Genomic DNA, 25,918 nt, shown 5'->3' with positions numbered 1-25,918 from the left:
ACCTAAAAATAATTGATAAAATATAACAAATATTTCTTTAGAAATGTTTGTATTTCTATTCCAATCATTACCCTTTTATAATAACTTTTTATAAAACTTTGATTTCCTATTTTTAGTTTCTATTTGTCCTTTATTAAAAGCAATGTAGAAATTAACCAGAAATCTTCCTTTTCCTTCCCTCTCCTGAAATTTAAAGTAATATCCACCAATAAGACAACAAGTGAGATTATTCTATTTTCCATATGCTCTCTCTATTCTCACCTCATTTTTAATAATTGTATCTATGTTGTCTGAGCACAATATTATTATATATTCTGTTACTCTTATCTCTATTATTTGGACTTAGTTTTACAGGCTAATATATTAAATGTTGCCATGAGCTTTATGTTAACATTTTTGCAAACTTTTCCTGGTTATCTGAAGCTCATCCCCTAGTAGATCGCTCATTACATATCCCCTAATTTCTTGTATATTCAAAACAGTTTATATATTGCCTTTTTACTTAAAAGTCAGTTGGCTGCTTTCCTGTCTCAGAAGATGGTGGGTGAAAAGGCTGAAAAGCCGGCAACTATGGAGAAGAAATCTGAGGCCAAGAAGGCTGATGCCAGAGGCAAGGTTAAGAAGAGTAGCCTCAAGACCAAAAAGCCCAAAAAAGGGAAGCCTCACTGCTGTCGAAACCCAGTTCTTGTCAGAGGAATTGGCAGATATTCCCAATCTGCAATGTATTCCAGAAGGGCCATGTACAAGAGGAAGTGTTCAGCAGCTAAATCCAGGATTGAAAAGAAAAAGAAAGAGAAGGTTCTTGCTACTGTCACAAAATCCATTGGTGGTGTCAAAAATGGAGGTACCAGAGTGGTTAAACTCTGCAAAATGCTTAGATATTATCCTACTGAAGATGTGCCTCGGAATCTGTTGAGCATGTGACAAAGCTGTGATCCAGCATCACTCTCAGGACCATTTTGATCATCCTCACTGGTCGCCACAGGGGCAAGAGAGTGGTTTTCCTGAAGCAGCTGGGCAGTGGCTTGCTACTTGAGACTGGACCCCTGGTCCTCAATCGAGTTCTGCTGCGTAGGGCACACCAGAAATTTGTCATTGCCACCTCCACCAAAATTGACATAAGTTATGTGAAAATCCCAAAACATCTCACTGATGCTTACTTCAAGAAGAAGAAGCTGCATAAGCCCAGACACCAGGAAGGTGAGATCTTCGACACAGAGAAAGAGAAATATGAGCTTACAGAGCAGCACAAGGTTGATCAGAAAACTGTGGACTTACGACTTATGACCAAAATCAAAGCTGTTCCTCAGCTCCAAGGCTATCTGCATTCTGTGTTCTCTCTCATAAATGGAGTTTATCCTCACAAATTGGTGTTCTAAACTTTTTGCAAAGAACCTAATTAAATAAATGATACCTTTAAAAAAAAAAAGTCAGTTGGCCAAGTATAAAATTTTCTTTCACATTTTTTTCCCTCAAAGCATATTAAATATGCTACTCCATTGTCTCTAGGCATAAAGTGTGGTGTAAAAAAACTCCAATGATAATCTAATTTTTCTTTCCTAAATAAATGACTTGTTTTTTGTTTGATTGATTATTTGTTTGCTTGTTTGTTTTGGGGGGTGTTGTTTGTTTTTTTTTCTCTGTGGTGCCCAAAAGCTTTTTTCTTCTTCTTCTCTAAAATCTAGTATAGTGATTTTATTAGAATATATCTCAGTGTTAGATTTTCTGGGTCAATTTTCCCAGATACATGGGGTGCCTTTTCAACATGTAAGTTTGTCTTTTTTTTTATTTCAGTAAAGTTTTATTGAATTATTGTTTTTGGTATACTTTGTGTTCCATTGTTTTGTTTTTCCTCTTTGGGGATTCCTATTATACATACAGTGGGTCCTCTTTGCCTGTCTTCCATATTTAACAGCTTTTTAAAAAATCTTTTAATCTCTTGCTTTTGTGTCTTATTTCCTCCTTTGTTCCTTAGAGTTTAGTCTTCATATCTGAATATTGTTTCTTTTCTTTATAATTTTTTCCTGAGCTCTGTCAACTCTCTCTCATATCCTCCTGTGGCCTTTGTATTTCATTTCTGACTTTTCAATTTTGATTTATGCTGCTATTTCATGGCTTCTACCATTTTTATAATATTTTAGTTCATTTTAAAATATTAGAGTACAGCTTTCTTCTCCATTATGGCTATATACCTCTGGTGCATCTGTTGTTAAGTTTTTCAAATTATTACATTAATTTTTTCTTTTAACACCATTCCAGTTTGCTAATGCTGCCTTTTTGCAAAACACCAGAAATGGATCAGCTTTTATAAAGAGGGTTTATTTGGTTACAAAGTTACAGTCTTTAGGCCATAAATGGTGTCCAAGGTAATGCATCAACAATTGGGTACCTTCACTGGAGGATGGCCAATGGCATCAGGAAAACCTCTGTTAGCTGGGAAGGCATGTGGCTGGTGTCTGCTCCAGAGTTCTGGTTTCAAAATGGCTTTCTCCCAGGACATTCCTCTCTAGGCTGCAGCTCTTCAAAAATGTCCTTCTTAGTTGCACTTGGGGCATTTGTCCTCTCTTAGCTTCTCTGGAGCGGAAATCTGCTTTCAAAGGCCATCTCCAAAATGTCTCCATAAGCTGCAGCTCCTCTCTCAGCTCCTGTGCATTCTTCAAAGTGTCCCTCTTGGCTGTAGCAAGAGTCTGGGCCTGTGTGGCTCTTTTTAAAGTACTCCAGTGATCCAGTTAACACCCACCCTGAATGGGTGGGGTAACACCTCCATGGAAATTATCCAATCAAATGTTTCACTCACAGTTGATTGAGTCACATCTCCATGGAAACACTCAATGAGAAGATTCCAATCTAATCAACACTAAATACATCTGCCCACACAAGATTATATCAAAGAGCATGGCATTTTGGGGGACATAATACATTTAATCTGGCACAAACACCACAATACGTGGTTTTCCACAAGCCTCTTCTGTTGCTCGTGTTTGAGGGAAATGTACATTTAGGAGGAGACTCCTCAGTAGAGAACGCGGTGGGCCGGGAGCTTTCTTAGCCTTACAGTTCGTAAAGTTCACACTCTGCTGTTTCTGTACAACCTCCCAGCTCGGCCACATCTCCACCACTTCCAGAGCTCAACCACCTCTCTTCCCTCCCAACTAGTGCCTGAGTCTTCTGTCTCCTTCACCCCAGATTTCCTGCCAAGCTAATCTTGGGTTTTTCTTCCACTAGTTTTCACAAGTGTGGGGCTTCGTCCTTCTCAAAGACAGAACCTGCTGGGCATTTCTGAGACCCCAGACCCACCTTCCATGTCCCCTGCACCCACTCCCCGGAGCCTGTGAAGCCTCCTTCCAGAATCAAGTCCTCCACCGGGAAGGCATCTTTCCCTTAGGGGTGAGGACTTATGGGAAATTTCTGATTTTCCCAGCCCTTTTGCTACCTTCCTTTTCTTCCCATACAACTTCTTTTTTCTTCACTGCCAGTGGTTTGGCCACAACCACTTATATTCCAGGGTTCATGAGAATGCTTTGTCAGCTGGTTTTGTGGAAGATGTTGTTTGTGAGATTTTGCTTCGTCTGTCCTTGTTGCTCTCTATATGTTTTTTTGTTGTTGTTGTTATTTGTTTGTTTGTTTGTTTTGGGGGAGGCAGGGATTAGGGAAAATTGAAAATCTGTGCTGTCTAACCTGAATCTAATCAAAAAGAAACATCAAACAAATTCAGTTTGAGGGACTCTCTACAAAACAACTCAACTCTTCAAAAATGTCATGGTCAAAAAGGACAAAGAAGGTAGAGGAACTGTTTAGATTAAAGGAGACCAGAGACAAGGACAAGGTAATGCAGCACATGCTCTGGGGTGACACCTTGGACATTAGTGGGACATGATGAAATCTGAATGAATCCTGTCCCTTAGATAACAGTAATGGCCCATATTAAGTCTCCTGATTTTGCTAACTGTACTGTGGCTATTAAAGAGCATGTCCTTGTCCTTAGGAAACACACACTGGAAGCATTTAGGGCCAAAGTGACATAGTATCTACAATGTTTTCTCAAATGTTTTTGGAAAATGCAAATATATAATAATCTTATATAGAGAGAATGATAAAGCAGAGGCTGGGATAGCAGGAATTGGGGATTTAGTAAAGGGTATACAGAGCTCTTCGTACAATTCTTGCAACTTTTCCATAAGTTGTAAAATTTTATCAAAACTTAACAACCCCCTGGGTTTCTCAACCTCCTGGGTGTGGGCAGCACCCACTCACCCCGCCCCCAGGAAGGAGGGTGTTGGTGTGCGTGTGTGTGTGTGTGTGTGTGTGTGTGTGTGTGTATGTATGTGTACATGTTGGGGACGATTAAGGTAGCATGTATGAAATCCACCCTCAGCGATGCCGGAGATATGCAACATGGCCGCTGGGGCTGACGCAATAACGGCTTAAGTTGCCCTCAGCCTTCTTTACGGAAGTGATAGCCGTTCGCGCCTAAGATTCGCGCCTAGAGTGCTAGCTTTACTACCTGCCTTCTACCCCAGCAACAGTAGCCACCAATCCTGTGCTAGCCTTACATCTGCCATCCGCCCTAGCAACAGCAGCAGCCAATCCTAGACCGCCACCCGCCTTTGCAGCCACCAATCCTAGGCCGCCACCCGTTCGTACTAGCCACTCCCTCTACCTTAGAGTATATATACCCTGCCTCTTCAATAAAGTTTTGCAGCTTGATCAGAAACCTGTCTTGCTGTCATTCCTCGTGTCTCTTGTCCCATACCATTCCTCCCTCGCAGGATTTGGAGCCTCCGTTGATCGTCCCGCGGGCCGGGACATGTACACACTGATGATCTCCCTCTCCATGGGCCAGCTCCCTAATTGCCATAGGGTAGGGGGTGCCAGGGAGCCCACCTGCTGCCTCCCAACCTGACCTTTGACCTTACCCCAGGCACTGTTTTCATTGTCCTCTGCCCAGTGGACCCATTGCTACCCTCCGGCTCTTCTAGGAGGATTCTCCCCAGGGTCCTTGAATTAAAACATCCTCTTCTTTGCTGGCACTCAGGCTTCGTCCCATTTCAAAGTTTAAATGCAATGCCTGATCTTTATTTCTCCTTCTTCTCAGCTTATTTTAAGCCATAAAGCCATAGGCGGCATGCTGTCCTATTTAAGAGGCAAATATCACTGAATAAAAATGCTGACAGAAGTGGGAAGATTGTTCCACCACAAGTGCACACTGAAGTAGAGTATGATTATGAATATGAAGCAAAGGACAGAAAGGTTGTGATAAAACAAGCACAGTGGAACATCTTGGTGAAGAAGACAAATGATGACTGGTGGCAAGTCAAACCAGATGAGAATGCCAAAGCATTTTATGTGCCAGCCCAGTGTGTCGAGGAAGTCACCCGCAAAGCTCGAATGCCTCCTGTCAAACAGGCAGTTGGACTGCCAAATAATTCCATGAAAATCATACAAAGTCTACATCTTCAGAGAGCCACAGAAAATGTGAACGAATTGCCTGAGGTTTCTAGTTTTGGAAAGCGATCATCTTCCGTTCAAAGAACAGGCCTTATTCGTGATGCCAATCAGAATTTTGGACCCAGTTACAGCCCAGGCCAGACTCTCAGCCTCAGACCCATAATAATGGAAAGTTTATCAGTGACTCACATTCTCCTAAAGTTCCCAGCCAGAATAGGACGCACTTATTTGGTCACTTTCCAGGTCTGGACTTGGACACGGAGAAAAATAGCTTCTCCCAGGAACAGTCCTGTGGTTCCGCAGGAGAAGGCTCAGGAAGAATCCATCAAGATTCTGAATCTGGTGATGAACTTAGCAGCAGCTCTACTGTACAGATAAGGCCAACTGCACCTCCAAATCAAGGGAGTTCAAGTTCTCCCGTCTATGCCAATCTCCAAGAACTGAAAATATCCCAGTCTGCTCTGCCCCTCCTTCCTGGGAGCCCAGCAATTCAGATTAATGGAGACTGGGAAAGTCATAAAGATAGTTCAGGGCGTTGTTACTATTGTAACAGAAAAATACAGGAGAGAACTTGGAAACCCCCTTGTTGGACTTGGGATGCAACCGTAAGCAAAGGAGATTGCTCAAGTCCAGGAGATCAAGAGCTTTGTTCATAAGAAGAAAACCACCGCGGCATTTGTTACAACCTCCTCCAACAGGTGGGTCAGAAGAGCTGGATGAACGTGGGCGTACCTTATATACCAGTGATTATACTAACGAAAAGTGGCTCAAGCATGTTGATGATCAAGGTAGACAATATTACTACAGTGCAGATGGCTCTTGGTTGGGGTGGGAACTGCCAAAGTGTAATGCTTTGTCCCAGAAGCAGAAAGAAATAATTAAAAGTAGGAGCCTGGACAGACGGCTGCAGGAACTATTGGTTAACGAAATGGAAACATAACACAATTGTATTTAGACACCAATGACAAGGGTCAAGAGAAATATGGATTATCAATTGTAACAAAAATTACTGAAAATGGGAAAAATGTTCCAAATAAATTTTTGCTATGAGTTCATAATCCAAAATCATAAAATATATGAAGAAACCATTTACCACAGCACAGACCCACAGAATCACTGAATAGCAAAACTAAACAGTCCTGCCTTACCCCAAATTACCTTAGGGGGTAGAATTGTCAGGGAAAAACTACTCTGGCAAGATCTTTAATGTTTGAGGAGCTTTTGTGCATGGATGGGAATATTTACAACTACTTGTTTTTGGTTAATGATCAATTTTTAAACAAATAAATTTCCCCTGGACATTCATCCTCTCCTTCCATATCTAAAAATATCAAGCATTTCACAATATTCAGATTTCCCCAAACATCTGAACATCACATGCAGATTTGATCAATGAACTTTTCACAAGCCTGGCATCTCAGATTGCCTTAAAACAAAATTAGAAACGCAAAATCACAATGAGGTACCACTTTACACCCACTAGAATGGCTATGAGTTTAAAAAAGGAAAATAACAAGTGTTGGCAAGGACGTGGAGAAATAGGAACCCTTGTGCATTGTTGGCGAGGATGTAAAATGGGATAACATACAATGTAAAGTGGAATAAACATACAATGGAGTATTATTTAGTTGTTAAAAGGAATCAAGTCCCCATATATGCTATGACATGGATGCAACTTGAAGACATCATGTTGAGAGAATTAAGCCAGACACAAAAGGACAAATGTTATATGATCTCACTTGTATGAAATATCTAGAATATGCAAATTCATAGAGACAGAAAGAAGATTACGAGATATTTAATTTTTTAAAATTAGAAATCATTAAAGGCTTTAAATCACAGAAAAAAAACAGTAATATAATCTCGAGCATTTTTTTCACAAGTCTGATTATACCAGATACTGAGAAATGCTTTAAATAGCTTTGAGGACAGGCAACCATAAGTCAAATGATTATCAAGTTGATCCATTTCTCTATATTAAACTAGTTAGAAAAATGGTGGTGTAGATTTAAATATATTTCAATATCTCTATTCTAATCAAGATCTCATGTCAATGATTCTCATACTTCTTTTTAAAAAATTTGATTGTGGTAACATATATAGAACATAACATTTCTCATTTTAACCACTTTAAGTATACAATTCAGTGGTATTATTTATATTCACAATGTTGTGCTAACATCAGCACCCTCCGTCACCAAATCTTTTCTAGCATTGCCAAAAGAAACTCTGTACCTATTAAGCACTAACTCCCCACTGATAACCACTCCTTATCTATGATTTTCCTACATCTCGGAGGGTTGTGTCTCCATCTTCCCACCAGGCAAGCTTGGGTTAACGGTTTGATAGCTGAAGATTTGGCCCTGGGTTCCCTTCCAAGTCCATTCTCCCCAAGCTGGACTTCCAGGACAACACCCACTCTATATTTAGACTTTGTCATGACGGCCAGAATTGTGAAATGATTCTGATGATCCTGATTTATTTCCCATGACTGCTTACTCAGAGCACCGTATCATCATAATACAGCCTGAAAAACTTAGGTTCTAAGGGTCGTATCATTTTAACCTGCTGGGAGTTGAGATCATTTAGCAGCTGTTTGCTGTGGGACCTTCTCCTTTTTTTTGGAGCATGTACCCTTTATTGTACACCCAGGGTCAACCCGTTTTTTCCCTCTGCTTCTTCTGACGAGGCCATACAGACAATGGCTCCATCTTTTGGCCCTTCCAGCACCAGCCAGCCTTGGCAGGGAGATTTCTGGCCTCCTGAGCAGTACCGGCCCCATAAGGCCAGGCCCTCTGGAAGGTCAATGCCCAGCCACATGGAGCCCCCTCCCCAGAGGCCTGAGCCCCCTCCCAGGAGAGGCTCCTCCCCTGAGTTCCTGCAGCCCCAAGGACCTGAGCAACTTCTTGCAATTGCAACCACCTCCACTGCCTGCACCATTGCAGGGTTTGCTTTTTGCTCTTTCGGCCTCCCAGCACATGTGCAACCAATTCCCTTGAATACATTCCCACTATTTGAAATACCTGTAGTGCTTTCTGGTGTCCTCCATGGATCCAGAAACCTGGTCTGTTTCAGCTAAATCGGAAGTCTTTGGCCAGTTCTGAAATTACAACTTATCTGTCTAATAAAGCTTAAGACCTACAGTGTTGAGTAAGCCAGGACCACATATATGTGATTCCATTTATATGAATGTCCAGAGTAGGTAAATCTATAGAGGAAGGAAGTAGATTAGTGGTTACCAGGGGCTGGAGGGAGGGAGGGAATGGAGGGTGTGCTTCCATTGGGGGTGATATAAATGTTCTAAAATTGATTATGGTGATGGCTGCACAACTTTGTGAATACACTAAAAACCACTGAATTGTACACTTTAAATGGATGAACTGTATGGTCTGTGAATTGTATCTCAATGAAATTGTTAAAAGAAAAATAGATCTAAAAGATTGACATCTGTAAAATGAACACTTTCAAAATGTCTAAAGGCATAAACAAGGGATTTAAAAAGAGAAGAAGCAAAGACACTATTAAAAGGGCCAGGTAGTTTTGGAAAAGAACAAAATAGAACTTTCAGAAATGAAACATCCATGAAATGAAGTAGTCATTGAAATGGAAAACTCATCAGAAGAGTCAAACAGCAGATAAGAGACAGTAAAAGAGAGAACTGAGGAACTGGAAGATGGATCTCAGTTTATTACCCAGGAAGCATCACAGAAACAAGTAGATGGAGAATTGAAGTTGAAACATGGAAGATATACTGAAAAAGTGCAATAAATTTTCAGAATAAGGAATTGTAGAGATGAGGCGAAAGGCAAGTTTCAAGGAGACATTGGCTGAGCACTTCCAGAATGAATGAGAGACACAGATGTAGGAAGCACAGTATGAAACCAAATGCACACTGTAGTGAATTTGTTGAATATCAAAGAAAAAGGAAGGCCTTAAAAATAGCTTGAGCGGGAGGTGGAACTCACCTACAAGGAAAGACAAACTGATGGTTGATTTGTCAATAGCAACAATGTTAACTAGAAGTCAGTGGTAAAGTATCTCCAAAGTGCTCAGAGTAAATAATTTTCAACCCAATACAAGCTGTGCTACCTTTTAAAGTAAGGCAAAGTAAGACTCTTCACCAGAGAACCTCTTTGTTGCTCAGATGTGGCCTCCTCTCTCTCTAAGCCCACTGGCCGGTGAACTCACTACCCTCCCCCGCTACGTGGGACATGACTCCCAGGGGTGTGAATCTCCCTGGCAATGTGGGAAATGACTGCTGGAGATGATCCTGGACCCAGCACTGTGGGATTGAGAGGATCTTCTTGACCAAAAGGGAGAAGAGAGATGAAACAAAATAAAGTTCCAGTGGCTAAGAGTTTCAAATGGAGTCGAGAGGTCACTCTGGAGGGTATTCTTACGTAGTATATAGATATCACTTTTTAGTTTTTAGTGTGTTGGAATGGCTAGAGGGAAATGCCTGAACCTGTCAAATTGCAACCCAGTGACCTTGATTCTTGAAGACGATTATGTAACTATGTAGCTTGCCCAGTGTGACTGTGTAATTGCGAAAACTTTGTGGCTCAGTATTAGCGCATATAGCAACTGTTAAAAAAGCTTTAAAAGAGTCCAGACTTCAATTAGGGATATAAATGAAGCAGATTTGGTTATGACTAGGGCAAATAGGGCCAAAGGGTAAAGGACGATACTGACTGTGTTTTAAAACTTCAAATTCCATGTGAGACCAAGGGAAGAGATGTTTAGTTGGTGCAGGATCTATATTTCCTAAACAATTTAGTCTGTACAGTTTGTTCAAATACCATAATTACATGGAACTTGGAATAAGAAGTGAGACCTGGTAGGTTTGTATAAGTTACTGTGAAATAGTGACACATTCCAAAGTAATCTGGGCAGAGAATAAAAATATATATGCAGAGCCCCCCGAGGAGCTGGGGGGAAATGCTGAGGTGTTGGGCTTCCTCACCTGGATTGTTGCTGATGTTCTCACAAACACTGAGGACTGACAGTCTGGTATGCTGAGCCTCTATCTGGGGGACTTGCCCTTAAGAAACTCACTACTGCAAAGGAAAGGCTAAACCTGCTTATAATTGTGCCTTAGAGTCTCCCCCCGAGTACCTCTTTGTTGCTCAGATGTGGCCCTTTCTCTCTAGCTAAGCCAACTTGGCAGGTGAACTTGCTGCCCTCCCCACTACATGGGACCTAGGGGTGTAAATCTCCCTGGCAATGCAGAATATGACTCCTGAGGATGAATCTGAACCCGACATCATAGGATTGAGAACATCTTCTTGACCAAAAGGAGGATGACAGATTTCAGTGGCTGACAGATTCCAAATGGAGTTGAGAGGTCACTCGAGGGTATTCTTTTTTTTTTTTTTTTTGGTGATTTTTTTTTTAATCATCATTTTATTGAGATATATTCACATACCACGCAGTCATACAGAACAAATTGTACTTTCAATTGTTTACAGTACCATTACATAGTGGTACATTCATCACCCAAATCAATCCCTGACACCTTCATTAGCACACACACAAAAATAACAAGAATAATAATTAGAGTGAAAAAGAGCAATTGAAGTAAAAAAGAACACTGGGTACCTTTGTCTGTTCGTTTCCTTCCCCTATTTTTCTACTCATCCATCCATAAACTAGACAAAGTGGAGTGTGGTCCTTATGGCTTTCCCAATCCCATTGTCACCTCTCATAAGCTACATTTTTATACAATTGTCAAGATTCATGGGTTCTGGGTTGTAGTTTGATAGTTTCAGGTATCCACCACCAGCTACCCCAATTCATTAGAACCTAAAAAGGGTTGTCTATATTGTGCGTAAGAGTGCCCACCAGAGTGACCTCTCGGCTCCTTTTGGAATCTCTCTGCCACTGAAGCTTATTTCATTTCCTTTCACATCCCCCTTTTGGTCAAGAAGATGTTCTCCGTCCCACGATGCCGGGTCTACATTCCTCCCCGGGAGTCATATTCCACGTTGCCAGGGAGATTCACTCCCCTGGGTGTCTGATCCCACGTAGGGGGGAGGGCAGTGATTTCACCTTTCAAGTTGGCTTAGCCAGAGAGAGAGGGCCACATCTGAGCAACAAAGAGGCATTCGGGAGGAGACTCTTAGGCACAAATATAGGGAGGCCTAGCCTCTCCTTTGCAGCAACCGTCTTCTCAAGGGTAAAACCTGTGGTAGAGGGCTCAACCCATCAAACCACCAGTCCCCTATGTCTGTGGTCATGTTAGCAACCATGGAGGTGGGGTAGGCGAATACCCCTGCATTCTCCACAGGCTCCTCAAGGGGGCACTACATCTTTTTTTTTTCCTTGTTTTTCTTTCTTTTTTTTTTTTTTTTAACTTTCCCTTCTTTTTTAAATCAACTGTATGAAAAAAAAAAGTTAAAAAGAAAACAAACATACAATAAAAGAACATTTCAAAGAGACCATAACAAGGGAGTAAGAAAAAGACAACTAACCTAAGATAACTGCTTAACTTCCAACATGTTCCTACTTTATCGAGGGTATTCTTATACACTATATAGATATCACTTTTTAGTCTTTAGTGTGTTGGAATGGCCAGAGGGAAATGCCTGAACCTGTCAAACTGCAATCCAATAGCCTTGATTCTTGAATGTGACTGCATAACTGTGTAGCTTATATGGTGTAACTTTCTGATTGTGAAACCCTTGTGGCTCACACTCCCTTTATCCAGTGTATGGACAGATGAGTAGAAAACTGGGGACAAAACTAAATGAAAAATAGGGTGTGACGAGGAGGATGGAATGTCTTAGGTATTCTTCCTTTTTTTTTTTTTTTGGAGTAAGGAAAATGTTCAAAAATTGATTTTGGTGATGAATCACAACTATATGATGGTACAGAGAATAAACTGATTGTACACTGTGGATGCTTGGGGGGTATGTGAATATATCTCAATAAAACTGTATTTAAAAAAAGAAAAAAATGGGGCAAAGCAAAAAAACATCTTCTTGTCAATAAAAACTGAAAAATGTTTACCTCGAGCACTACCTTCCTGAAAGAAGAGATGAGAAGCCACAAGGAATAAGAAGCAAAGACACTGGTAAACAAGTGGGTAAATCTAAACAAATACTAGCCATATAAGACAAAAACAAGATGATAACTCATTTAGGGGTATAAAGTATGCAGAAGTACAACACCGATTATTAGTGAGACTGTGGAACGACTGGAACGCTCATATATCATTGGTGGGAATATAAAATGGTACAACCACTTTGGAAAACAGTTTGGCAGTTTCTTATAAAGTCAAACTCTCACCTACTCTGCAATTCTACTCCTAGGTATTTTGCAAAGATAAATGAAAATATGCACCCACAAAAAGACATGTTCAAGAATGTTTACAGCGGCTTGATTCGTTGTGCCAGTTTGAATGTATTATGTCCCCCAGAAAAAGCCATATTCTTTGATGCAGTCTTGCGGGGCAGACATTTTGGTGCTGACAGGCAGAGGGAACTCAGTGCAGCTGTGAGTGACATTTTGAAGAGGAGCTACAGCCAAGAGGGACACTTTGAAGAACGCACTGGAACTGAGAGAGGAGCTTCAGCTTACAGAGACAGTTTGAAGATGGCTGTTGAAAGCAGACTCTTGCTCTGGAGAAGCTAAGAGAGGACAAACACCCCAAGAGCAACTAAGAGTGACATTTTTGAGGAACTGCAGCCTAGAGAGGAACATCCTGGGAGAAAGCCATTTTGAAACCAGCACTTTGGAGCAGATGCCAGCCACGTGCCTTCCCAGCTAACAGGTTTTCCGGACACCATTGGCCATCCTCCAGTGAAGGTACCTGATTGCTGGTGTGTTACCTTGGACACTTTATGGCCCTAAGACTGTAACTATGTCACCAAATAAACCCCCTTTTATAACAGCCAATCCATTTCTGGTGTTTCGCATTCCAGCAGCATTAGCAAACTAGAACATTCGTAATAGTCAAGAATTGAAATTACTACCAATATCCATACATAAGAGAATGGGTAAACAATCAGTGCTATATTCACACAATGGAAAACAGCTCAGCAATATAAAGGAACAAATTGCTCATACATACGGCAGTGCAGACAAATCTCAAAAGCACTGTGCTGAATGAAAAAGCCTTACATAAAAGAAGACATACTTATGATTCCATTTATAAAAAGTTCTGAAAAGAGGAACAATGAATCTAAGGTGAAAAAAAATCAGAACAGTAACTGCCTAGGGGCAGGGGATTGACTGGGGAGGGAATAAGAGAAATTTCTGGGGAAACAGAAATGCTTTATATCATGATAGGGGTGTGGGTTACATGAGTTTATCTCTTCTTCAAAATTTTACAGCCAGCTTTGTGTACTTCTAGGTATATAAATTTTACCTTTAAAAAAACTGTAAACAATAATGCAAATAATGAGTCGAGAGAGGGTGAAGGTATAGCTGCAAACAAGAGTGGCAGACTGTTGATAATCTTTGAAGCAGGTGAAAGTTCCATGGGGGTTCATCGTATTATTCTGTTTACTTTGTGTGTGTTAAAAATTTTTCATAAGAAGTTTTTGAAAGTAATGGTCAATAAAATGTAGGTCAAAAATCACATGTACCCCAACTTAGACAGGACCCCCCAGGTGAGTTAGTCTCCCTGGCAACGTGGGACACAGATTCCAAAAATGAGCCTGACCCTGGCATCAAGGGGTTGAGAATGCCTTTTTGACCAGAAGGGGAAAAAGAAAGGCAACAAAATAAGGTTTCAGTGGCTAAGAGAACCCTAACAGAGTCAAAAGGCTGTCCTGGAGGTTACTCCTATGCAAGCTTCAGCTAGATATGCCACAGGGCCACAATATGTTAAGCCCAAGTCAACAAACAGTAGTCCCGAAAAGCCTAAAGAATATCTGGGTCCCTATCTGAGACTCTAAAGTTTCACTCACTAAGTTTATTCTTCAGAAACTTAAATCCGCCATTGTGTTCCTATGCCAGCTAAGTCCCAAAATCCAAAGGCAACAGTGTCTTCAAGAACATCAACCAGTTGCAACCCCTTTTCCCATAATGTCAACACCCATTTCAATATGAACAGGTTAGGGTGGTCACTGCCTAATATCCCTGAAGATCAGGAAAGTGATTAAACTGGAGGAAGGGGTAGCAACAGACAAGATGGAATTTAACAAAGGATTACGAGTACTGAGTCTCTATATAATTTTCTTTTTCTTAGTTGCTAGGATATTAAGATAGCTAGAAGGAAAGAACTGAAATGGTGGAACTGTAACCCATAACCTTCTTTGAAATTTGTCCTATAGCTACTTGTTAAATTGTACTTTGAACGTTATCAACTTTTTGCATATGTTGTATTTCACAATAAGGAAATAACTGAAACTGTGGAACTGTAACCCATAATATTCTTTGAAATTTGCTCTCTAATTACTTGTTAAATTGCACTTGGAAAGTTGTCACTTCCATGTAAATATGTTATATGCCACAATAAAAAAAAATCACATGTAAAAAGGAGATGGAAGATCAGAGCTAAAATGTTCTGAAGGGCTTATATTGTTCAGGAGTGTGATAGAGGTATGCATTATATTTAGCCTTTGTTACCTTAATGAAATGATGCATGTTAAAATTTAAAGGGTGAAAGTACATAAATAAAAAGTAAAAAATAAAAATAAAAAAATTTTAAGGGTCACCTCTAAGATAATTGAAACTGAAGATATAATTTCCAAACCAGTAAAGGAAAAGAAATAAAGAATAACCAATTCAATAGAAATAAAGAAAGGAAAAAATAAACATAAATAAAACAAGACAAATAGAAATTATAAAATAAAATGGTGAAAGTGAATACATGTATTATATATCAGTAATAATAATTATAGTTATTTGAATGGAGAATAATATTAGATATTATTTATTATTTCTAATTATTAGAATTATAATTCTATACTTATATAATTATAGAATTAGAATTTTTAATCAATACTTATTAGAATAGAAAAATATTTATTAGATATTTACAGGGACAATACCAAGCTCTTCTAAAGTACTATCTCATTAAGTGTTCACAAAATCCCTAAGCACCATTATATTCCTATTTTACAGATTAGGAGACGGAGGTTCATATAGCTCATAACTAGCTACTATAATCCAAAGATATAATTCAATGAAAATTTTTTGGAAATGAAAGAAGACTTGAATCTCCAGATCAAAAGCATACATTATGGGGTTCAGGTGGGGATTGATACAGAACAATTGACACCAAGCTTTATTCTATTCAAAAAAAAAAACCAGAAACAAAAACAAAGTATCCTCTTCATATTCAGGCAAAACCAGTGTGGCCTCAGATTTTTACACAGCCTGACTTTTGGAGGGCAGTAGAGCAATGATTGTCATGGGCACAGGGAAATATAGTGTGATCCTAAAATTTTATACCGAGCCAAATAACATGATGGCAAGAGACAATGATTTTGAGCATATAAAAGCTCAGAGAATAGAGCTCCCGAGAGCCTAATACCAAAAGGTATTAATAGAGATGAATGGAGAGATTACAGGAAAAGAATAAAGGAGTTAAGACCCACAAAAAGAAACAGGGAAGGCTGCTGATTTAAAAAATGGTGGGGAAAAAATCCCAGCCATATTTGTTCCCCTCCTCTCACAAAATGCCCCCAAACATCAAAAGGAACATCTTTTGCCCTTTATTTATTTGTACCTAATGATATATCTTGTATCCCTTTGCATATGACTACCTAGAGAGCACTTTGTTCTTTTATTCAGCTGCATAACATTGCACTGGTTGGATGTACATTAAAAGTTAACAAATTTGTCCCCTTTTGAGAGGTTTTTGGGTCGTTTCCAATCTCTTGCTGTTACAAGGAATCTACAATGAATAACCTTGTAAAGACTTCATTTGGTAAGTGTGTAGATCTGTTAAAACAGGATGTCTGAAGTGAATAAACTAGAGGAAGGGATAGCAACAGACAGGATGGAATTTAACAAAGGATTACGAATACTGAATTTTTATATAATTTTCTTTTTCTTAGTTGCCAGGGCATTAGAATAGCTAAAAGGAAAGAACTGAAATGTTGGAACAGTAACCCATAACCTTCTTTGAAATTTGTTCTATAGCTACTTGTTAAATTGTAATTTGAAAGCAATCACCTTTTTGTATATATATTTCACAATAAGGAAATAACAAACTATGGTACTAACTCATAACAAATTTGGAAATTTCCTGTATATCTATTTGGTAAATCACACTTTGAAAGATATTACCTTTTTAAATAAATGTTATATTTTATAATAGAGAAATAACTGAAACGGTGGATCCGTAATTTATATTATTTGAAATTTGCTCTCTAACTACTTGTTAAATTGCACTTGGAAAGTTATCACTTCTATGTATATATGTTATATTCTACAATAAAGAATTTTTAAAAAAATAGCATGCCTGATGTGGTAGGTTCAGTTATGCACCCCAACAAACATGTTTCTTAATCAGCATTCTTGTGGGTGGGAACCCACTGTAAATGGACCTCTTGAAGATGTTATTTTTAGTTAAGATGTGGCCCAGCTGAATGGGGGTGGTTCTTTTTCTGGATTACTGGAGTCCGTATAACGAGAAAGTCACCGGAAGGAGCAAGAAGACAGAAGTTGGCAGAAACCAGAAGAGCCGGAGAAAGGAGAGGATGTCATCAGAGCAAGGGAAAAGCCAAGGAACCCCAAGGATTGCCAACAAGCTAGTACCAGAACCCTACGGTTTTAGGCGAGAAAGCAAACCTTGCTGATATATAGGTGTTGGACTTCTCCAGCCTCAAAACCATGAGCCAATAAATTTCTGCTGCTTAAGCCAATCCATGGTGTGGTATCAGTGATCACAGCTCAGAGAACTAAGACAGCTTAGCCAAAGGATAAATATTGCCAGATTGCTCTGTATAGAAGTAATATTGCTTTGTGTACTCAACTGCAATCCATGAACTACTTTTCCTCCACAGCCTTATCAAAGAATGTATTATCAAATGTTGGGATGTTTGCCAATCTAATACATGGGAAAAAGTAACGCAGTGTAGTCTTACTTTCCATTTCTCTCTCTATAAATGATATTGCCATCTTTTTATAGATTTACACACCATTAGAATTTCCTTCTCAGAGAATGCTACGTATTTATCCTTTGCCTATGTTTATATCAGTTTGTTGGTCTTTCTTGTAATAATTTCTACAGTTCTTTATATATCAGAAATTAGTCCTTTGCCTGAAATATGAGTTACAAATATCCCAACCACCCCCCATTTGCCATTTATCCTTTGAGTTTCCTTGCCTTCTTGTATAGCAAAATGTTCCAGGCTCTTCTTGGTTTTTGCCTTGTCCAGCTCAGTTAGCCATTTTTCCAAGGAATCCTGGGTTTTTTCCGTGGAGAATGGGAAACCAAGAACTGAGCTCAAAGAGTGCTCACTGCCATTGGTTTTGGGGTTTGGGGGCTCATCCTGGATAGATTATGTGTGTGTGTGTGTGTGGTGGATTGAAATGTGCACCCCAGTTTGGACATTTTCTTGTTCTTGGTTTGTGTTCCAATAAATAAGATCTCTTCAAGGTGTTACTGTGGTTAAAGTGTGGCCCCATTGAATCAAGCCGGGTTTTAATTCAGATTACTGGAGTCCTTTATAAGCAGAGTGGGAGTCAGACGAAGGGAGAAGCCACAGGGAGTGGTCAGAAACTGGAAGTCAAGAGAACCCAGAAGAGAAAGGAGAAGACATTGCCATGTGTGTTGCCATCTGACAGCAAAGCCAAGGAGCCCCAAAGATTGCTGATCAGAAGATACTGATCCCAGGAGGAAGCAAGCCCTCTAGTCTCTGAAACCATGAGCCAATAAATTCCTGCTGTTAAGTTAACCCATTGTATGGTATTTGTTTTAGCAGCCAGAAAACTAAAACAATAATGTATTTATATATTATGTATATAACACATACACACACATACACAGTGTATGGCAAGAAAGAGAGTATAGTATATAGAAAGAATTTAAATAGAGAGTATATAGAGTATACATACTATATGTATATTTTATATATTGTTTGTATATTATGTATATATGTGGGTATAGGTATAGATATACACATCTATATATTATATATTAAATATATACATATACAAATATATATAATGGTGTATATATATACACACATGTATTTCCATATCTATTTATGTACATTAAAAACCGTGAATTCACAATGATACATCCAATTTCAAGTCTAATGTCTCTAGTTTTCTCCCTTTCTGAATTTATACCTCCCTTCTCTGACAGTGAGAAATCTGACTCCCATTGTCCTTAATTTATTTATTTCATAACCCCCCTGCATGTCACCCAAATCCCACCTCCACCGCCATGCCCCCCTCCCCGGTCTCCTTGCCCTCCCCACCACAGCGCTGATACCCCACTGCAAGGCCACGCTGGTCCCCCCAGATGGCCTGGCCCGCCCCACCCAATGGCCTCCCTGGATTGTTCAGGAAGGAAAGGGAAGAGAAGAGGAAGAATACAAATACTGTTTCCTGTTTCAGAAATTTCAATGTATCGAATTTTCTCTTACGGCTTGTGGATTTTGAGTCATAGTGCGAAGTCTTTCTCCACAGCCAAGTTACAAAGGAATGTTCCGATGTTTACTTCTCTTGCTTTTACGGGTTCATATTTTACACTGAAATCTTTGATCCATTTGGAGTTTATTTTGCTTATTTTTTTTCCATTCCTTCCTTCTATCAGGTCAACGAGGTTTTCTTTATTCCCTGTATTTCATATTTATTTTTTATCAAAATTATACATGCACACAGTAAACATCCTGTTGCATTGGCCATCGATGCTGGTACTGGTCAAAACATTGTTAACCATCGTGACAGATGAACTCTGGGATATCAGTGGTTGAAAAGACTAAATTATTTTTTAACTTTCTATTTTAGTGGCACATACACAAACTCAGAATTTCCCATTTTAACCACATTCAAGTGGGCAATTTGATTAATGCCATTCACAATATTGTTCTACCTTCTCCAACACCCATTTGAAACAACTGAATTTTATTTCTTGTTCCCATGAAGGGCAGTCAGCAGAGGTGCAAAGGGGCAGGAGAACTAGACTGAAGGAAACCTTGTCATCTTACCGCATGGCTCCCAATGGTCCCCACCTGTTATCCACGCCGTTGTACTGTCCTCTGTCACACTGTACCGGGTTTGGTTTGAGTCACCATTAGCAGATAGGATATCACTTCTGAGATTAGATTATAAAGACAGTGACCGCCATCTCCAGTGCTTCTTCTCTCATCCCTTGCTCTGTGGGAAGCTGCCACATCATGAGGAGATTCAAGCAACCCTGTGGAGAGACCAACAGCCAGTGGGGAAACTACCCAGTGGAGCCCTGAGCTGCCCACAGCCCTGGGTAACAGCCTGCCTGGAACCTTTTGAGGATCCCTGGGCCAGTACCCCCCCAGCTGAGCCTGGATTCCTCACCTTCAGAAAAGATGTGAGATAATAAATGCGTGTTATTTTAAGCTGGGAAGTTTTAGGGAAATTTGTTACACAGCAGTAGATAACTAATACACTGGTGTCCACATCCAGTCAGCAGGTGGAGATGAGGGAGATGGAGCTCTCCTGCCTGTGCTCCATTGGCCAGAGCCAGTCACATGACCTCACCTGCCCACAAGGGAGGCTGGGAAATGTAGTCCTTGCATGGCACTGTAGAAGGGGAATGCAAATCTTGGAGGACAATTGACCTTCTCTGCCACTCTTCCTGGGTACTTCTCATCTCTCTGTCGTGGATCAGCACAAATGTCACATCTTTGGGGAGACCCTTCCCAACACAACAGCCCATTCCATGCTTCATTGCCAACTCCATCTAGAGTAGATTCTCAGTGAAATATGTAGGGTAGGGTTAGGACTGAGTTTGTAGCTAAACACATCTGATTCACCCATTCACCCACCAATGCCCATAACCCTGGTTCCTGGGTGATTAAAAGTGCGACTCTGGGATTTTTCCTGCAAGCTACTGATCTCCAGTCTGCCAGCTTGAGGCTAGTACTTTTAAAGTCCACGTATGTGCAGGCAATTAAAACTGCAGCAAGTCTAAGACCCCATTGGTTTTAAGAAGCATCCCAATTTCAGTGATATTAAAATGTTCAGGGTATCTTCAGCTATTCTGCCTGTTTGTGGTTCATTTTGCCCTTTCATAGCTTCCAAGCTAGCAGGAAACTGCTCTAACCACACACCAGAGGGCTGCAAATTAGAGCTTCGTTATTTTGAAATACTCAACATGAAAAAGCTCAACTGGGGATGAAATCCACTGGCCCAATCCCAAGAATTTTCAACATTCCTTTTGTCAAGACAAGAGAAGCCAGCACCGTTAGATTCATTTTAAACGTTTTTATTTTGAAATAACATGGTTACATAACACTTAAACACACAAATAAACCATAAATGTTTCCTGAGGCTGTTGTCAGATGACCACAAACTGGGCAGCTGAAAACACACAGACGTATTCTCTCACAGTTCTGGAGGCCAGAATTTCAAAGTCAGTGTCACTGGTTGGAAATCAGGTGTTGGCAGTTCTGGGCTCCCTCTGGAGACTCTAGGGGAAAGCCCGTTCTTTGCCTCTTTCAGCTTCCAGTAGCTGCCTGCATTCGTTGGCTTGTGCTGCATCACTCCAATCTCTGGGATCAGAATCTTCAAATCTCCCTCTGCTCCCTCTTCGTATCATCTTCTCTTCTGTGTGCGTAAAATCTTCCTCTGCCTTCCTTTTATCAAGATGCACGTCATTGCATTTTGGGTCCACATTTATAATCTCCCCATCGCAAGTTCCTTAATTTGATCACATCTGCAGAAACCTATTTTTTGCCATATATGTTAACATTCACACACTGTATTAGTGTGTGGATTTAATTTTTATTTATTTATTTATTTTTTGGCGGGAGGGGAGGGCACTTCTCAGCCGACCACAAGCCAGTTAGCAAAAAATTATGAAGCAATCTCCTGAGCAACCACCATCCAGTTTAAACAGCAGAACATCAAGCACACACCCCTTCCCAATCACTACTTCTCCACACACGCAAAAGGGAAACGCTCCTTTATGATAATCCTTTCTTATCTTTGCTGTGTTGTTTTTATCACGTCTGTAGGCTTCCCCAACTCAATAGTTGCATCAGCTATTAAATTCGGTAAATATAATTTCCAGTGTCATAAAACTTAATATGGCTATTTAAACTGTATTTATCATGTACTTGTGCAAACAACATTTATCTTCAATTATGACTACAAAGAATTTGAGGAAATCATCAGAAACATTATCAAGAATTGTCTGTAGCCATTCCAGGCAGAAAACCTGGTGCATTTTTAAAAGTCGTGATCACAGAAGTAAGCACAGGTTTCTCCATTAAAATTTGAAAAAGATGTAAGTTTTATGCATATTCAATATCTAACTCTTCCCTAATACCTTGTGCTTTGTTTTTTTTTTTTTTTTTTTAGCATAATTGAAGAGGACATCAGGAAGTGTTTTCTGACTCCTCCATAGATGTCCCCAAATTCCCTTCAATTACCCCATGGGCAAAGCCCACCCTCAGTTCTTTCATCCGTGTCCTTTCAGTGAGATAAACCATAACTGCGAGGGTAACAGCTTGCTGGGCTCCACACATCCTTCACACAGAGTATCCCATCCATGGCAGCTCACGTGAGGCTTGGGGTCTAAGGTTTTTATGGGGGTCCATCACACGGGCATGGAGCACCCCCATGCTGACCTTAATTACTCTCTCCAGCCTCTCTCAGAGGTCAAACCCACTCTGAGTGGCCTGAGCCCCCCCACGCTACATCACGCTGTTAGCATGAGCTACCAGGCATGGCCCGAGGTCCCGGGCAAACAAGGACAAAGGATACTCCATGGACTTAGAGGTGACCTCCCGGGAGCTGGGCCAGGACCAGAACTTTCTTTGGAATGTGCAAGCTTTGGACAAGGCAGGCCTGCTGAGTTAACCCTTTATTGCACAAATATCTTCCCTGATATTTTTGTGTTTTGTAAGAGTAGTTAAAAAGGATGTAAGGAACCTATTTTTACCAAGCCCTCCATAGATGTCCCCAAATCCCCTCTGCTTACCAGTGGGCAGTACAAATATTGTCACTGGCTTTGTGTGCCTCCTCTTGGAGACATGGAAAGGATTGGGGGGTGCTTCCTTCTCTGAGACCCTAACCATGGCCTTCACCCCTTAGCTCCTGCTTTCCAGAGAGGGGCAGGGATGTAGGAACGGAAATGGAGGGTTGGTCCTTGTTTGGCCTGAAAAAGCTGACCCCTCCCCTCTTCTTGCCACCAGTTCCTCCTCCCCACACACATGCACACACACACTCACACTCACACTTACACACACACACGCGCTCAAAAGACTTTTGCCCCATGACAGTGTGATTGTGAAGACCTTGTGGATCACACCCCTTTATCTAGTGTATGGATGAGTGGAGGAATGGGGATAAAAACTAAAGGACAAATGGGGTGGGATGGGGGGATGATTTGGGTGTTCTTTTTTCACTTTTATTTTTTATTCTTGTTCTGGTTCTTTCCGACGTAAGGAAAATGTTCAGAGATAGATTGTGGTGATGAAAGCATAACTATGTTATCATACTGTGGACAGTGGATTGTATCTCATGGATGATTGTATGGTGTGTGAATGTATTTCAATAAAACTGAATTTAATAAAAAAAAAAAAAAAAAAAAGAAAGAAAGAAAGAAAGAAAAAGACTTTTGCCCCAAACTGTGTTTCAGGCACCCACAGACCCATGACTGGGCAAAGTTTCTCTCACACATCTGTCCCTCGAGTTTGGCTCGAGCATCCAACCACAAGGAAACATCAGACAAGTAACAAATTAAGGAACATTCTTCCAAACAACTGGTCTGGACTCTTCAAAAATATCAATAGCATGAAAGACACACAGAGCTGTGGAACTATCCAGATTAAAGGAGAGTACAGAGACAGGATAACAAAATGCAATGTGAGATCCTCGAGTTGATCTCAGATTATTTTTAATCAGCTTTAATGGACATTATTGAGACCCTGGGAGGAAGTGTGAGTCGATCATTCCACTGAGGTTGGGCAGAAGGGTGGAGATTCAGCCGAAGGATTGAGGGTGAGGTGGTGTGATGTCCGAAACTAACTTTCAAACGGTTCGGGGAACTGCTGTCTGCTTGACCTTCCCAATGCATCCAGAATCCCAGCACTTCTTGCCACACCCACGGTCACCAGCAGGTCCAGCCACAGTTATTGCTAGTTCGGTCATCTCCCCACTGGGTTCCCCGCTTTCAGCCCTCACCTCCCTCTACTTCCCATCTCTGTAGCCCCAGGGATACTGTTCACACCCAAGTCAGCTCATGGCCCTCTGCTACTCAGAACTTTCCCTGAGAAAAACCAAAATGTCCACCACAGTCCACAAAGCCCTACAGGTGCTGGGCCTCTTCCCTCTCTGGCTTCATCTCTCCCCCAGGCCCCCTCACTCACTCATTCTCTGCCTGATGCTCTCTTGGAAGTTCCTGGAGGGCACCAGGCACCCTCTGGCCTCAGGGCCTTTGCACTGGCTGTTCCCTGCTGCCTGGAATGCCCCCCCCCCCCACCTACCCACCGGTACCCCCACCCCCAACCTGCAGCTCAAATGCCATTTTCTACTGGGCATTAGATATTAGGAAATCATAGTTAATTTTGTTTGCTGCGGCAAAAAGGATTTCCAACAAAGGAGAATGCCCCCCCTCCTTTTTTGAAGACAGAAACCAAAGCATTTGAGGGTGAAGATGTCTGAACGAGACTCGAAAATGGTTTGGCAAATACAGAAATATTAGAGAAAAGAAGCAAATGTAGCCAAACGTGAGCCATCACTGAATGCTAGTGGTGAGTATCGGGTGCAAACTCTGCTATAATTACTACTTTTCTGCTAATTTGATGCTTTTCATAATAAAAGGTTTAAAAATGCCTTCCTGACCATGCTTTTTAATATTCTAACCCCTCCCAACACCCCATCCTCCTTCCCTTCTTCATTTTCTCCATAGTACTTGTCTCTATTTGACATACACAAATATAAATAATAAACCATACTTTATAATATATGTGTATAAATATACTTTATACTATACAATATATCATCCTTTATAAAATATCATATGCTTTGATATATATATACTTTATAACACGAGTATAAAACTATAAATGCAATATATAACTATGTTTATATAAATACAACATATATTATACAATAGAAAAATATATAAGTTATACTCTGTATCCTGTACCCCGCCCCCTCCCCCCCACCCCCCGGAATGTGAGCGCCACCAGGGTAGAGCTGTGCGATTTGTTCCCTGCTGGATCCCCAGTCCCAGCCCAGCCCCTGGTACACAGTAGGCGCTTAAGAAACGTTAGCGGCGTGAATCAGTTCCCTTTCCAGTCTCTGGGATCAACCCAGCCCCCCAGCTCCCTGGAGGCGGGGAGCAGCTCGGCGGGGGCTCTGCCAGGGCCCCGGGACCCCGGAGCCGGGAAGGGCTCTCGGGGTGCGCCCCGCCCCCTACCCCGCCAGCGCCCGGTGCCTGGGGAGACGGCGCCCCCTGGTGCTCCCGAGCCTCGCGGGGAGGCTTGTTTAACCCTTGTTTACCCTTGTTTAACCCTTGCAACAAGCCCCGCTGTATAGATGGGGAAATTGAGGCACAGAGACGCGGTCATTTCGCCCAAAGTCATACAGCCAGAAAACGGGGGAGTCAGGACAGATCGTTGAGCCCACGTTCTCAGCCACTAAACACTCCGACCTGGGGCAGGGCAGGGGCAGGGAGAGCGCGGGTTAAGTTTAAAATGCGACACCCTCGCCCACCTTTGCTAAATTAAGTTTCTTGGAGAAGATATTGCCCGGCCAGTGGGATTTTGGGGGGGGTGGAGGACGGGTCCCGGTAGCGCCCCCTGGCCGCAGCCGTCCCACTTCCCAGTAGCGAAGGTCCGGAGCATGGGCCACCCGCCCTGGGTCGCCTCCAGCCCCGGGACCACCTGCACCTGCAGGCCCCCGTGGCCGGTGGCTTCACCTTCTTTGACCAAGCACCTTGGCGGCGATTCGGGGCCTTCGCCTAGCGTCCAGTGACGTCATGATCTGCTAGCCAGCCGATTGGCTACTTGAGAAAAAGAGGCGGGCTGGGAGACCCCGAGCCTCCATGTCCTCATCTGGGAAATGGGCGGGATGGGCTGGAGTAGGGATTTTCAACCAGGGGTTAAGGGATCAGAGCTGGACTCCTAAACCTTTTGAAAATGCAAAATGTGGGACTATTAAATAAGCAGTGGTTTAGGATGTGGGCCTTACTGAACTGACTGGGGGCAGGGACCTCGCCCCTCTAAATCTGTAGATAGGAACGAAATATATGCTGTAGGGACAGTGTCCACCTGGGGAATTGATAGCTATTATTTGATTATTATGTGCTTTTTGGTGGAGCAGCCCTTAGTATTTTGCACACTTTATAAGCCAA

The 25,918-nt window shown here is 41.4% G+C and overlaps 1 protein-coding gene and 1 pseudogene across 1 annotated transcript; both read left to right on the top strand.

Annotated features, from left to right (window-relative positions):
* The first annotated feature begins 537 nt into the window (after positions 1–537).
* Positions 538–1,379, top strand: LOC119521630 (annotated as a pseudogene).
* Positions 1,380–4,807: 3,428 nt separating this feature from the next.
* LOC119521142 (rho GTPase-activating protein 12-like) lies at positions 4,808–25,529 on the top strand. The gene is given in 8 exon segments (XM_037819205.1): positions 4,808–4,861; positions 5,143–5,599; positions 5,602–6,090; positions 6,210–6,366; positions 6,368–6,398; positions 6,400–6,465; positions 24,862–25,021; positions 25,375–25,529. Coding segments are annotated over 8 exon segments (1,569 nt in total).
* Positions 25,530–25,918: the final 389 nt, after the last annotated feature.

Source organism: Choloepus didactylus, chromosome 27, assembly GCF_015220235.1.
Source record: "Choloepus didactylus isolate mChoDid1 chromosome 27, mChoDid1.pri, whole genome shotgun sequence".
In the NCBI taxonomy this organism is placed as follows: domain Eukaryota; kingdom Metazoa; phylum Chordata; class Mammalia; order Pilosa; family Megalonychidae; genus Choloepus; species Choloepus didactylus.
Note: the sequence above shows the minus strand (reverse complement) of the source record. Positions and strands in the feature narration are given on the sequence as shown.